The 13,719-nt window shown below is 44.2% G+C and overlaps 2 protein-coding genes across 2 annotated transcripts in view; both read left to right on the forward strand.

Moving 5' to 3' along the window:
* Window positions 1–209: 209 nt before the first annotated feature.
* Window positions 210–8,273, forward strand: wnt16 (wingless-type MMTV integration site family, member 16). Its single transcript, XM_042226726.1, has 4 exons — window positions 210–831; window positions 1,818–2,044; window positions 5,956–6,245; window positions 6,324–8,273. The coding sequence occupies exons 1-4, from the start codon at window positions 740–742 to the stop codon at window positions 6,780–6,782; spliced, it is 1,068 nt and encodes a 355-aa protein (XP_042082660.1). The 5' UTR covers window positions 210–739; the 3' UTR covers window positions 6,783–8,273.
* Window positions 8,274–9,959: 1,686 nt separating this feature from the next.
* stab2 (stabilin 2) overlaps window positions 9,960–13,719 on the forward strand; it is a gene marked incomplete at its 3' end in the record, with an annotated part of 22,529 nt that continues 18,769 nt past the window's right edge. The window contains 3 exon segments of the mRNA XM_005937119.3: window positions 9,960–10,106; window positions 11,419–11,543; window positions 11,946–12,061. Of these exon segments, the coding sequence (XP_005937181.2) occupies window positions 10,023–10,106; window positions 11,419–11,543; window positions 11,946–12,061 (325 nt within the window).

Consider the following 13,719-nt stretch of genomic DNA (forward strand, 5'->3'; position numbering starts at 1 on the left):
ACAAAATTTTCTTTAAGAAAGTTTTCTTTACGTTTTTTTGACAAGCATTCTTCAAAAAATCCAACAACAGAGTTATTGTTTCCTAAATATTGTTTATTTTTATTTCATTTTGACTTTTTCGTTTTAGTTCAGTTTAGTTTCCAGGGAGAATTTACTCCTTTAGTTTTCATTATTTCAAAAATGTTTCGTTTTTAATAGTTTCGGTGTTATTATTTAGTTTTAATCTTTATTAAGTACAGGCACTACAATAGAAACTCTGAACTTTCTGAAAGCAGTGACTCTCAGCAAACACGTTTTCTCATCAGTTGTAATAAATTCTGATCTCGTTTTTGCATTTTGGTTTGCTTTCTAAGTTCACAAAATCGTTTCAGTTTTAATCTTTTAAAGTCTTATTTTTATATAACTAAAATGTTTTCACCAAACCTCATTCAAAAATCAGCCACTTTTAGATGTCTTTTCTACTGTGTTCCGTCGTTTATTTGCTTTTCGGGGATCAGATGTCAGCACGAAGTTTTTTATCATGAAGCCTCTCACCCATCCAGCCAGTTATAGCCCAGCTCTGACGTCAGCTGCTGAGTCCTGAGTTGGTCCAATGAGAACCGTCCGGGACTGGGACTGGTCCAGGGTGCTTCTCCTCTCCTGCAGATCGAGGAGAGCACAGTAGAGAAAGGACTCCTTCAGCGGGATTCAGGAGCCTGCTCCGGGCCGGGTCGCTGTCAGCATGCGGAGCTGAGCAGGGATGGAGGCGCGGAGCTGCGGAGTCCGACACATGAACGCTCTGAGTCTGCTGCTGGTGTGCGTGTGCCCGCTGTGCTGCAGGGGCAGCTGGATGTAAGTATGTTACAAAATACACACACACACACGCGCACACTAGGTTTCAACACACACACACACACCACACAACACACACAACAACACACACAACGCACACACACACACACACACACACACGCTAAATAAAAGCCCAAAAGTTTTCTTCAGCTGTCTCGTGCCAAAGCGCGCGCTGGCACGGAGCCGTCAGAGTCATGCGTGAAGACGTTTATGGAGATGAAGCTCCCGGAGGAGCACACGGAGCCAGCTGGCTGTGAGCTGCAGGGCAGCGGAGAACTTCAGTGCAGAGTCCGCCTGGAAAACAGCGAATTCACCGGCTCAGCCTACAGGAGCATTACGGTGTCGTTAAAGAGCGCCTCTTCTTTCGTGCTCATTAAAAGCTTCTCGCTCTCACAGAAATGCGCGCAGACTCCTTGTGACCTCTCTGTGACCCTCACACACTCAGTTGATGAGGTTTGGATCTCGTTTTTGGCTGAAACACGCGGATTTTCCACGGTAATGTCCAAGAATCCGAATTTTGCGCGTGCACAGACCGTTTCTAATCCGCAGCAGCAGCGCACGCGCGCAAGAGACCTGCTCTACGCCAAGAGCCTGATAAAAGGCGCAGATGAGCGCCGAGCCGGGGGGGTTGGGCTCGGAAATCAGATGGGGGGCACACATACACAGCGACCACTTTCTCTAATATGTGTTTTATTTTAGTATAAATACAGCAAGTATTTACACGTTTCATATAAGCATACTCTCGAAGTTTCTTATCGATTTCGGCCCGAATAACGGAACATCTCAGGTACATACAAGCGTTCATTTAGATGTTACGCTGTATGATAAGCAACCCCGCAGCCAGGAACGCTGCACAACGTGACGTCAGAGTTAGTGCTTCACTTCACACCTGTGCAGGATGGACAGGTAATAAATGAATAAATCAGAGGTGTGCTGTCTGAACTTTTCCTTATTTTAAATAAAGTTTTGCTGATTTCTGTCGACAGGTGGCTCGGTGTGACGTCACCGGGGGTGGTGGAGAAGCTGGGGTGTTCCAACCTGTCTCTGAGCCCCCGGCAGCGCGAGCTGTGCAGCAGGAAGTCCATCCTGCTGCCGGGAGTCCGGGAGGGCGCGCGCCTCGGGGTGGCCGAGTGTCAGAGACAGTTCAGGCACGAGCGCTGGAACTGTTCCACCAATCAGAAGGTGCCCGTGTTCGGGCACGAGCTCACGAGCGGTGAGTAAGATCACTTTACAGGGGGTGGGGACTCCTCCCTATGATTCACCTGGACGCGTGACTGCTCAGGTGAAGCAGGACCGTCATGGAGCAAATACAGGCTTCACTCATCGACAGAGATGGGCAGTTACGCGCGTTCCGATTACTTTTTTCAAGTAATGATTATAGTAAAGGATTACTATTGTAAAAATGCAATTAGATTAGTGTTACTTTCCCGTAAGAACGCTGTATTCAGTAGCGGTTTTTAATACGGGCGACACGGGCGACATCGTGGTGGGGGGCGGCATCAGGGGCATCGGCAAAAAAAATAAAAATAAAAAATTGCTCGTACTCATGCTGCCCCGACATCAGCCAGCGCATATTGGGAATGGCATAGGCACCGATCGGTTTTCTATCGCCCATTTGCTGGGAGTAAGGGCGCCCTCCGTTTGCGAGGTGCGCCTGCTGCTTGCGGCACAGGGAGGAGAGGGCGGGGCGGCGGGGGATTCTCTGACTGGCTGGAGCAGCATCTAATAACCAACTCGCAAAATAAAACAAAATAAAAACAAACCAACAAACACAAAAACACCAGACATTATGATACAGACTTATAATTTGCACCGATGTTTTTCCTCGGTGCGCCTGCTCGCTGCTGAAGTCAAAGTAAACTTTATTGTCATCTCCGCTACATACAGTCCAGTATATAGAGAGACGAGACGACGAGGCTCCAGTTACAGCAGTGCAAGTAAACAAACAATAAATATAAGAAGAGTAAGAAAATAAATATACACTTTAGGACCAGGGGTAAAGGGATCAATAACAATTTAAAATTTATAATTTACAGTTTGATGATTTAAAGTCTCACACACAACCCGTCGAAAGGGGAGGGGCCGCTGCTTCCAAATAGAGCACATTTCATTCATAATGATGTAAATCCAAGCCCATTATGTATTCATGATTTGAATCCTGGGTTGTGTGAAATCCCAGAAATAAACCCTAGACAAAGTGAATCTGTGAACTAAGGTGTGTTAGATCATGTCGTGGTGATCCTCGAGTTGGGGGATTTGTGTTCATACTGGAGTGCAAAATTAAAACCAATGGAAGATGGACAAGAAAAGTTCAAAGCCATCAGGTGCTCAGTTTAGAAAAAATAGAAAAGAAGAGGAGGAGAAACGAGCAAAAGATACAGGTAAGCAGATGTGTCATTGGATAATGGCAGGTCATCCTGAAACAATCAGAATCAGAATACTTTATTAATCCCTAAGGAAATTATGTGCGTTACAGTTGCTCCAAGAAGAAATGGTAAAAATAGTAACAGTAACAGACTAAACTCCAAACAATACATTATGTTACAGATTTTAATATTAATTAGTCATTGTCAATTGTTGATTCTTCCTGTTCTCATTGTATGACGAATTATGATGGCTGTTTGGTAGCTGTTTGCATACTATGCATACTCTCTCTCTCTTCATGTGTGTGTGTTTCTATGGCGAAATTCAGTGTGGTTCCAACAACAGTTTTATGTTAATGTACAATCCTTAATATGTTTTTGTGTGTGTGTGTGTGTGTGGGGGGGGGGGGGTGTTCGCCCGGGGCGCCAAACAGGCTAGGACCGCCACTGGCTGTATTACTGGGTTACTAAACCCTGATTTTGTTTGTCAGTGTCTTATGACAGTGACGTAATAGCATGCGACGTCCGTGGCAGCAACAGACGTGTGCAGATCAACAGTGCGGGAGAGAGTGCGACCGTGCGGTGTTTAAAGCTTGGAAGTACTTACGTTACTTTGAGTTTGATTCTGTAAGAAGTGTCTGCTGTACACTCTGCGTGTGAAAAAAACTTCTTTCTACAGCAAAAAATTAAACTACAAATCAGAAACGGCCCTAACCAATCTGGCGCCCTAGGCAAGATTTTAGGTGGCGCCCCCCTACATCAGCAGTGTAGTGTAATGTTGTAACAAATAATATTTCTATTAAATAAGCTTTACTTTGCATTTTAATTAACGTGGGATTATTTTTTGTATTTAGAAATAATAGTAATAATAATAGTAATAATAATAATAATAATAATAATAATAATAATCGGGTTTTTTTCTTTTTTTTTTCAACATTTGTGGCACTGGCGTGGCGCCCCCTAAAGGCCGGCCCGTGGCATTTGCCTATACGGCCTATGCCACGGGCCGGCCCTGCTACAAATCATAGCAAGCACCCAGCACGGTGAAAATAAGATTTAAGAGCGACAGGGCTAAGTGATGCTGAATCTTCGATTTTATTCATTTTTTGCTGTGTTTAACTTGCATTTATTTGAAAGAGTGATTGTAAACACAAAAAATAATTTATTTTATATGCTGGAATATGCAGATTGGTTTAAATCTGGTTTTCAAATCTGGTTTAAATGTAAAAAGAAATTCTTCCAGTCAGAGACAGTTGAATATAATTTAGTTTTTGCTTGATGAAATGTGCATAAAGTTAAAAGATTAAAACTAATAAAACAATTTTTAAAAAGAAAATTTTCAATATTATATGATGGATTATGCAGAAAAAATAGAATTAGGCTGAAAGGTCTATTGCTTTACATATTCAGGTTGTTTATCATGTTTTTTAAAAGTAACTAAGTAATAAAGTAACTAATTACTTTTGAAAATAAGTAATCACTAAAGTAAAGGGATTCGGAGAAATAAAGTGATTTGGAGAAGTAACTAATTGCTGTTTTTAAGTAACTTGACCACCACTGCTCACTGAAACTTTATTTGTTCCAAAGCTCTCCAAAAGCAGCCACAGAATCCTACTGAACAGTGGCCGTTTTAGCTTGCTTCTGATTGGCTGAAATGAATCTGACTGAAATCATGTATTTTTTTCCACTCAGGCGTGTGTTAGCTCAGCTTCTCTGAGAATAGATTCGATTTTTGTATAATGTGCGCCAGGTGAGTTTAATTAGGGGACAAACTCCAGAGCCAATCAGTCGAGAGAAAGTAAAAGAGGAAACAAGATAAGTCTGGTTAGGTGAGGCAGAGTGAGGAAAAGGGTAAATAGAGTAAGAATTTTTACAACAACAAGGCATTCAGTAACACCATCAAGGGTCACAGTGTGAGAGATCAGAGGTCGCTGAGAGTAAAATCAGCTTTTACAGTCTGAGGAAAAACACTGGTTAACAAACTTATGTATATCTGTGATGGTCAGAGTGCACATAAACCCATAATGTAGTCACATGACCTCATTTCATTCAATGACTTGTAAATTAAATTCATCAAAGAGAGAAATTTTCTCCTTCAGTTAAAGTTTCAGACTTCAAAGCAGAAAATTCAGGTTTCAGAAATCGTTTAAATCTTTTTCTGCAGTTCCTGTCTCTGCCTGTAGAGGGCAGCGCTCCCTTTAGCACCAATACCAGTCTTAGCGATAAATGATTTCTTCACTTCCTCAATGTGACCAGAATACTTCAGACAGCACGTCTGAATATGAGACTTTACAGAGACTACAGACTGTGAAACTCACAGAGACTGCACCTCAGTCTGAAAAACCCTCCATCCATATATCCACCCATTTTCTTCTGATGATGAAAATGTAGGTGAAGTGATGATATGAAATTAAAATAAGCATAAATATTAAAACATTTACACAGACTTTAAATATTTTATTTTAATACACTTTTAAATATAAAATCTATTAATTATATATTAAATTATTAGATAGCCAGTGAATTTTAACTGACAGGACTTCGCCTGTCTGCTAACACTGACTGCTTTTAGTTTTGGACTGAAAGATAAAAGCAGCTGGAGTGTGACCAGTACAGAGTGGTTCTGCCTTCATTTCTGAGGGGTACTCTGAATCAGGTGAAGATTGTTAACCAATGAGCAAAGAAGCATCTGAGACGATGAAAGTATACCTCATGAAACCTCCTGAAATAAGTGTCATGTCTGCCCATTCTGTCACTGCAGGAACCAAAGAGACAGCGTTCATCTATGCGGTGATGGCAGCAGGGCTCGTCCATGCCGTCACGCGCTCCTGCAGCCAGGGCAACATGACGGAGTGCGGCTGCGATGCTCGGCTGCGGGGAGGCGGCTCAGCAGCAGAGGGCTGGCACTGGGGCGGCTGCTCAGATCACATCCAGTACGGGACGTGGTTCAGCCGCAAGTTCATGGACCACACCTTGAAGAACATGTCGACGAGCCGCAGCAGCTACACGCTGAGCACCATGAACCAGCACAACAGCGAGGCCGGGCGACAGGTGAACGTCGACGACTCAAACTAAAGCTGAAAGTCTTAAGGTCCAAGGTGTGATTAACTTCCTGTTTGCGTCCTGCAGGCGATCAACAGGACGATGTCCACAGACTGTCGTTGTCACGGTGTTTCTGGCTCCTGCGCGGTGAAGACATGCTGGAGGACGATGGCGCCGTTTCAGCGGGTCGGGACGTATCTGAAGGACAGATACGAGCACAGCATGCAGGTGACGGAGCGATCCAAGAGGAAGATGAAGTGGAAGGACCAGCGGCGTCTCCATGTGGACAAACACCAGCTCATCTTCCTCAACAAGTCTCCAAACTACTGTCTGGAGGACAGGCGGCGGGGCATCGCGGGCACCAGAGGGCGCCGGTGCAACCGGACATCCACGGGGCCGGACAGCTGTAACCTGCTGTGCTGCGGCAGAGGATACAACACACACGTGGTCAGACACATCCAGCGCTGCGAGTGCAAGTTTGTGTGGTGCTGCTACGTCCATTGCAGGCGCTGCGAGAGCATGAACGACATGCACACCTGTAAGTAACACACCTGGAAACAGAAACACATGGAACACGTAGCTCACCTTCATTCACCTCAGCATGATACCTGGTAATAGAAGAACACCTGGAATAAAAGAAGGATTTGTGGGAAGAGACAAATTGGACATCTGGATCTGAAAGAGTGTAAACATAAGAAAGACTGAACCTCTCAGGTGAAGACAGATCCTCCTTGGACCAATCTGAGGTCAGCAGTACTTGGTACATTTACAGCAGCACATGGCACAGCTTCACCTTCTCTCTTGATAACATCACCATTAGAGTAAACCTGCAGAAGAGTCACAGAAGAAATGGGTGAGCAGCTGCCTGAGGGCCGAGCAGTGAAGGTGAAGCCTTAAGTTTACCTGTCGATGTGGCGAGGAGCTCAGAGCGGAGCTGCTGCTCCATGTGGAAAGATCCAGGTGAGCCACGTGACAGCCTCCTGCATGCCTCCTGTGTGAGCTGTTTCATGTTCACCTGTGAGCAGCAGACCCAGGACAGGATTTTACTGCCTGAACGTTTAAATGTTTCAGACTGGACAGACTTCTCCAACTTGATGTTTCTGAAGCATTCAGAGTGCCACCAGGAGGAGGATCAGTGCTGCTGCACACTCAATCTGAAGATCTAAATGACTGAAGCACCTGATCAGTCTCACCAGTTCTGCAGCCCACAGACTGATTTCATATTTTAAAATAAAGATATTTATGTGTAAATAATTTTTAAAAGTTGATTATTTGGTATGGAATCATATTTTTATAATTTCTGTCCAAAAAAAAAAAAATCAAACTGACATCAGAAGGTGAAATGATCCCGTAAATGTGGACGTGAAGACTTCCTTGTTCAATTTCTGTTGGCAAACTTTATTAACAAAAACATGAAAACAACAGAACAAAAAGCTGTGAGTCTGTTTAAAGGTTCCACACAAATACGGTTTATTATACTTTGACTAATAAAAAATAAAATGCCTGGTAGAGAAAATGCTAGAGGAGATTTGGTTCAGTTTGTCTTTAACAAACCATAAAACTCCTCACAGGATATTCCAGAAACATTCCCAAAAAGGCATCCTGAAAGAAGGAAACCTTGTGAATAATCCAGAAACAGGAAATACTACATTCCAGCTGGAAGTACAGCAGTATAGCTGTACAGGCAGCTGATGATGTAGAGTAAAAGTACTTCATTACATCTGATCACAGAAGGCCCTGCCTATTCTGCCTCCACCTCACCCGAGAAGAGTCTTCTTTTTGATTTTTGAATAAAAGAATGATTAAAGACATCAGAAAGATGTAAATATAACAAACATATAAAACATATTAAGCCTGCACAGCTTTGCTCACATGAATGTGTTTAAATAAAGTTAGGAGAAAGTATCCTGTCTGTCAGTTGGTGATGAACGCATCCATCACTTCTTTCATTTGACAGTTTAAACAGCAGAAACAAAAGAACAGCTGATGAAACATCAGACCGTAGAAACAATTTGAGAAACATTCAAACTGATCTGAACTGTGCACAGCTCTCTGAGCTCTGCAGTAGCTCGATTCTTTTCTGTTTCAGCCGTTCAGTTGCAAATTTGCTGCTGTGCTTGGATCTTTGTCCTGCTGATGACCCAGGTTGGTCCCAACTTTATCTGTGGGACAGATGGCCTCACACTGAAGAACCACAAAAGAAGTTCAAGGTGCACTTAGATCATCATCCCTTCTCCACTGTGCTGACACTTGATCCAAGCTGTTTGCTCTGCGTGATGGACAAACATCTACATTTGGTCTCATCTGTCAAAGGATGTTGTTCCTGAAGTCTTTATTCAGATGCAGCTTTACAAACCCGATCCCTGCTGTTATGTCCTCTTACTGAGAAGAGGCTTTCTCCTCCAGCCCCTCTGAACAGCCATTCCTGTTCTGCCTTTTTCTAACCATGCTGTCATGAACTCTAACCTTTAACCTGCTAACTGAAGCCTGTAGAGTCTGAGATGTAGCTCTTGGAATTTATTTTTTTATTTTTTTGATCAGTCTAACCCTGTAAATAATTTACTGTAACATAAACGCCTGAATGGACCACACCTTCAAACTGCTAAAACGTGTCCTTTGGTAGAGGAGCTCAGACCGACGATGACGATCAGTTAATCAGTGCATTGATCATCAGCACATGGATGCAGTAAGGCTGGACTCTGCAACAGACAGACACCACAGTGCCCTGAGTTTTAGGATCTGTGCATTCCCAGAGTGTAAATTAGGGGTGTAAATGAGGGGTGTAACGTCTGTAACATCAAAAAAATGATCGTCCTGCTCAGCTGATCTCTGAGCTCAGTGAACTTTCTCCTGACCAATTTCAGTTCTGACTGAATCCAACATGGAGTTCATTTTGTTCGAGTAGCACAGCAAGGACTGATCGTGTGTACCTCAGATAAACTATTTAAACTTTGTACTTATTCATTATTCTTATATTCAGGCCTTCAAACCTTCAGGCATAGTTGCAGGGTTCAGGTTTGGGTTGAGGCCGCGGTCTCGTTGCATGTTGCTGAGTCAGAGAGGGTCCTCACAAAGACAGGAGTGTGTGTTATCAGCAGTGTGTGATGATGAGGCAGAAAGATTTGGGGAAAAGTGAAAACATGTTCTTATTTACACTCCAGGATTTCCTGCCATTCTTACTGCACATCACTGAACAGGGTATGCCAGGCACAGATCCAGGGGCCCACAGGGTCAGGGGTCACACCCAGGCTCCTGTGTGTGATCATCTGCTGCCCTCAGCTTCTCCTCAGAAATCAAACATCTGCATTCCTGCGTGTTCACATTCACACATTCATACACACAGAAACTTTATAGTGAGCACGTCGACCGCGGCACTGCCGTCGGTGTGAGGTCAACGCAGGAGTGACGATTATGGCAACCTGAGACCAACTGAACTGTGTATGTGTGTGTGTGTGTGCGTGCGCCGGTGTGTTTGTGTGTGAGTGTTTCTGTATATGTGTTTGTGTATGTGGGAGCGTATCTGTGTGTCTCTGTGTATGTGTGTGTGTGTGTGTGTGTGTGTGTGTGTCTCTGTTTTTAAGGTCTGAAACACAGACACACAGAGTGTTGATTTTGTGTGTGTGTGTGTGTGTGTGCATGTATGGGTCAGTGTGTACCTCGGACTCGGCAGTTTCCTTTGAGTTTGGTTTTTCAGGAAACACATGAGGGATGATAAAGGAGGAGGCGGAGGCTCAGAGGCGCAGGAGCTGAAAAGAGTTGGCGGGGATAAGTTGGAGGGCAGAAGAGATGGAGGTCCTGCAGAGCGTCCGGCTGCTGTGTGTCTGTCTGATGATGATGATGAGTGAGCTGAAGATGTCAGCTGCTGCACAGGTAAGCTTGTCCGCCTGTTTTTATTCATGGAGTTCGTTCAGCTTCAAACTCTAAAACTGAACTCGGCGGTTCAGATGTAAAAATCTACATGAGCTTCAGGATGTAAAAGTTTGGACACTGGTTGTCGTGCGTCAGCGTCTCTGTGAAACTTTGAGTAGATGAATCTGAGAGCCCTTCCTCACATCAGCTCAGAAAGAGCTCCATTTATTTTAGTTGTGCTGTCCTGTTTGAAGCTTCATCTGTGATAACTTCTGGTTTTCTGATGTCTTACATAGCGATGTGTTCTCTGACTGAAATATTATGAGCTGCAGACTGAAGCACTGCTCACATAATTTGCTCTGACGTTCACTTTCTGGGGAGGGGGGGTCACCTGAGAGTGTGGACGCAGTGGGAATAGCCCCAACCCTCATTCAAGAAGCTTTACATTCACATAAACAATGTGAGAAATAACTAGTGTGGGGTACTCAAGCAGAATGTTGTCATGGTTACAGGCAGTACTGTGTAGTATTATGTGCTCTGTATAAACAGATCTTCAGTCTGATCTGTGCTGGTGCAGCCAACAGCTGGAGTATGAGGTACCTGCAGCAGCCTGCTCAGGTCTGCAGAGCTGCAAACAAAGAAACACAGCAGAGACTGCAGGAAGAAGCCGCACATGCCAAAGACTAAAGCTCCGCCCACACAGGAATAGCTGTGCAGCAATGCGATGACTGTTGAACTTCAGTGAAGTTGGCGACTTATAGAGATGACACAGAGCGGATCGATTAGTGGAAGCCGCGTGTTTAGATAAGCTGATACTGGAAACTGAGCGGGAATCACATCAGAGGTTATCTCAACAGCCAGAGCCCGCTGACAAGCAACTGTCACCGAGCAAAGGCAAAAAGGAGCCAGTTTATCTGTCAGCAGCTGATTCCCATCTGAACCTGCAGGCTGTAACAGGAAGTCATCATCGGCCCAGGAACTCCGTGTCCTGTTTGCCTCCTTTGACCGTTTCCTGGGTGGAGCTGATGGAGCAGATAACCACAGCTGCTATTACAGTTATTACACTTACTTCCTGTTCCAGTCGAGCCACCAGCAGCAGTCTTTGGTTTTCAGGTCCAGAGGAGGAGGTTTAATAGTTTTACAAAGTGATGAGTTGAACTTTTCCACACTGCTACCTTCTAGTTTACCTGCACGCTGACAGTGTGTGGAGCACTGAGCTCCTGATTGGTTGGAAATCGTCCTGCTAAGAGCTGCAGCCACACACTGCCAGCACAGTTTCACTCACACAGCGTAGACATTGATGAAAGACACTTTTCTTTTCTTTTTTTTCCAGAACTTTTGCTCCAACTCGACGGTGCTCCGCACTCGCACGATGTGCCACTCCTGCACCATCAGCCAGCTGATCCTGTGCCCATCAGGATTCAAACCCACGCCCAGATCCAATGCCCAGGACTGCAAGTGAGCACCACATAGCACAGGTCCACTCAAAGTCCTCATTGTGGTTCAACTGATGGTTGAAACAATAAACTGTGATTAGCTTCTTTGCACAAATTCAAATACCTCCACAATTTCACATCAAACATCACAACTCACACAAGAAACTTTAAAAGATCTCCACATCACCTCTTTAATAATTTTCTATTGAATTTACAGTTAACAGTTCTGCTGTCGAGTCAGGGTTCAAAACAGTCCTTCTGCGTATCACACTGAGCCACAGAGCAGCCTCTCCGTCTGAATCAGGCTATATAAGGACCCCTCCCCTCCCTCACCCACCTCCACCTCTAAGAGGAGAGAGCCTTGCTGTCCTGGATCCCAACATCAGCAGCCACTTTACCTCCAGTCTGTCTGTCTGTTCTGCAGGTACTACATCAACACTCCCAGCATGAAGCTGCCCCTCAGTGGCTGCTCCTTCGAGTGCTACAAGGAGGTGGAAATAAAGAGCTGCTGTCCAGGTTACTGGGGCCCCGACTGCATCGGTCAGTACCGACACACCAGCTCATCCTCAAAGAGCCAAAAAGCTTTTATTTAATCATTATGTTATATTCAAAAGAGGCTGTATGAATGTGTGAGAAGCATGTTGTATAAAGTGATTTGAGTGCTCATAGTAGAAAGGTGCTGTACAAGAATCAGTCCGTTTACCACATATAATGTTAAAAGGCTGCAAAATAACAGGCCTAACATTTGTAGTGGGGAGTCTATTGTATTAAAGAATGGAAAAATGATCCTGTTACCACAGGTGTGTAAAGTCCAGCACCGCAACCCAGTCTGTCTTTACAAACGCATGAGAGAGAGCAGGTGTGGATGTTGCTGTGAGGCAGGCTGTGAACTTTCTTCAGCTTTCAGGCGCCTCAGCGGCTCAGACAAGAAGTAAAGGAGCATGCGAAGTCACAGAGCAGTGCCATCGAGTGCGTAAAAGTTGTGAGTGTAAAAGTCCTGCTGACTCAGGAGCTGCTGAGCTTCAAACCTCCAGCGTTAACATCAGCACAGAGACTTCACAGCCGAGCAGCTTCTGATGTGATGTGAGGGTGGACGGGCGCTTTGGTCCATGTGCTACATTTAATTCAATACGTTTAAATTTAAAGAAGTTTAAAATGTAAATTTGTGACTGTGATAATTTTTGTACTCACTCATTGGTCATAGCATGCTAGCAGCAGCACACTCGGTCTGTCCAGAAATTCACTACAAGACTTCTCGGCGGTCTAAAGAAACTGAGCTCTGGCTTCCAGGTGACTTGTGTCACATTTTCAGTTCTGTAGGAACCAGAAACTTCCTCCCCATTTCCTCTGGTCAGACGCTGTCAGCAGGACTGGAATCTGCTTACTCAGTGGACACCCCTCCATGCGTCTCATGCCTGCTTTATCTGTTCAAAGCAGAAAAGTAATGCTCAGTTTTTTCTGCTCCTGAGAGCTGACACACCTGAACCTGGGGTCTTCTAGGACTTTGCTTGTCCTCCATCCACCCCCAGCTCCACCTTCACTGAAGACTCTGCCACTAGAAACACAAAAAAGAAAAAAAAAATCACTGAAACTCTTACAAAGTTTTCACAGAAAACCGCAAAGCAATCCTCCAACAAGTGGAGGAAGTCGTTGTTACGTAAAAGTACCTTTAAAAGTAAAAGTCCTAATACTCATGTGAAAGTATGAGTAATATCATAAAAAATACTTCATTATAACAAGTAAAATGTCTCCTGAGTATGAGAACCAGTATATATTTGATGGTCATCGCTGTGCAGTCATGTGAAAACAGATTTTTTTTTAAACTATGTTCACTTTCAAATGTTTGGTATCAAACAGAAGTTATTTTCATTATGAACTGTTGATCATTTCTCCGGTCCGGCTCCGACCTTCCGGTCCTAAGTGACGCTGCCATAAACTGACTTAGCATCAAAGTAATGATAAAATAATACAGGCACATGTTCAAATACTTAAAAATATAAGAAGGATTTCTTCATAACTTTCAAAGAGGAAAAAACACCCAGGAATGAACGATCCTGGTATCCGTGCTTCCTGCGATGCTATCCTGTGATGCTGTGGTGGTTATTTGTTCTGTGAGCGGAAGAGGGGAAGGGAAACAGATGATGGTGATGTGATGACATGAAGGAGGATGGCGGGAAGTGTGTGTGTGTGTGTGTGTG

Source organism: Haplochromis burtoni, unplaced genomic scaffold, assembly GCF_018398535.1.
Source record: "Haplochromis burtoni strain Fernald_Lab_line unplaced genomic scaffold, NCSU_Asbu1 Contig_224, whole genome shotgun sequence".
Classification (NCBI taxonomy): domain Eukaryota; kingdom Metazoa; phylum Chordata; class Actinopteri; order Cichliformes; family Cichlidae; genus Haplochromis; species Haplochromis burtoni.

What these genes read in the sequence shown, in the direction of transcription:
- wnt16 (XM_042226726.1), top strand. Translation starts at nt 740, where the DNA reads ATGGAGGCGCGGAGCTGCGGAGTCCGACACATGAACGCTCTGAGTCTG. An exon ending in CGGGCACGAGCTCACGAGCG is followed by an intron (nt 2,045 to 5,955) that starts GTGAGTAAGATC and finishes CTGTCACTGCAG; the next exon opens with GAACCAAAGAGACAGCGTTC. An exon ending in ACAGCGAGGCCGGGCGACAG is followed by an intron (nt 6,246 to 6,323) that starts GTGAACGTCGAC and finishes TGCGTCCTGCAG; the next exon opens with GCGATCAACAGGACGATGTC.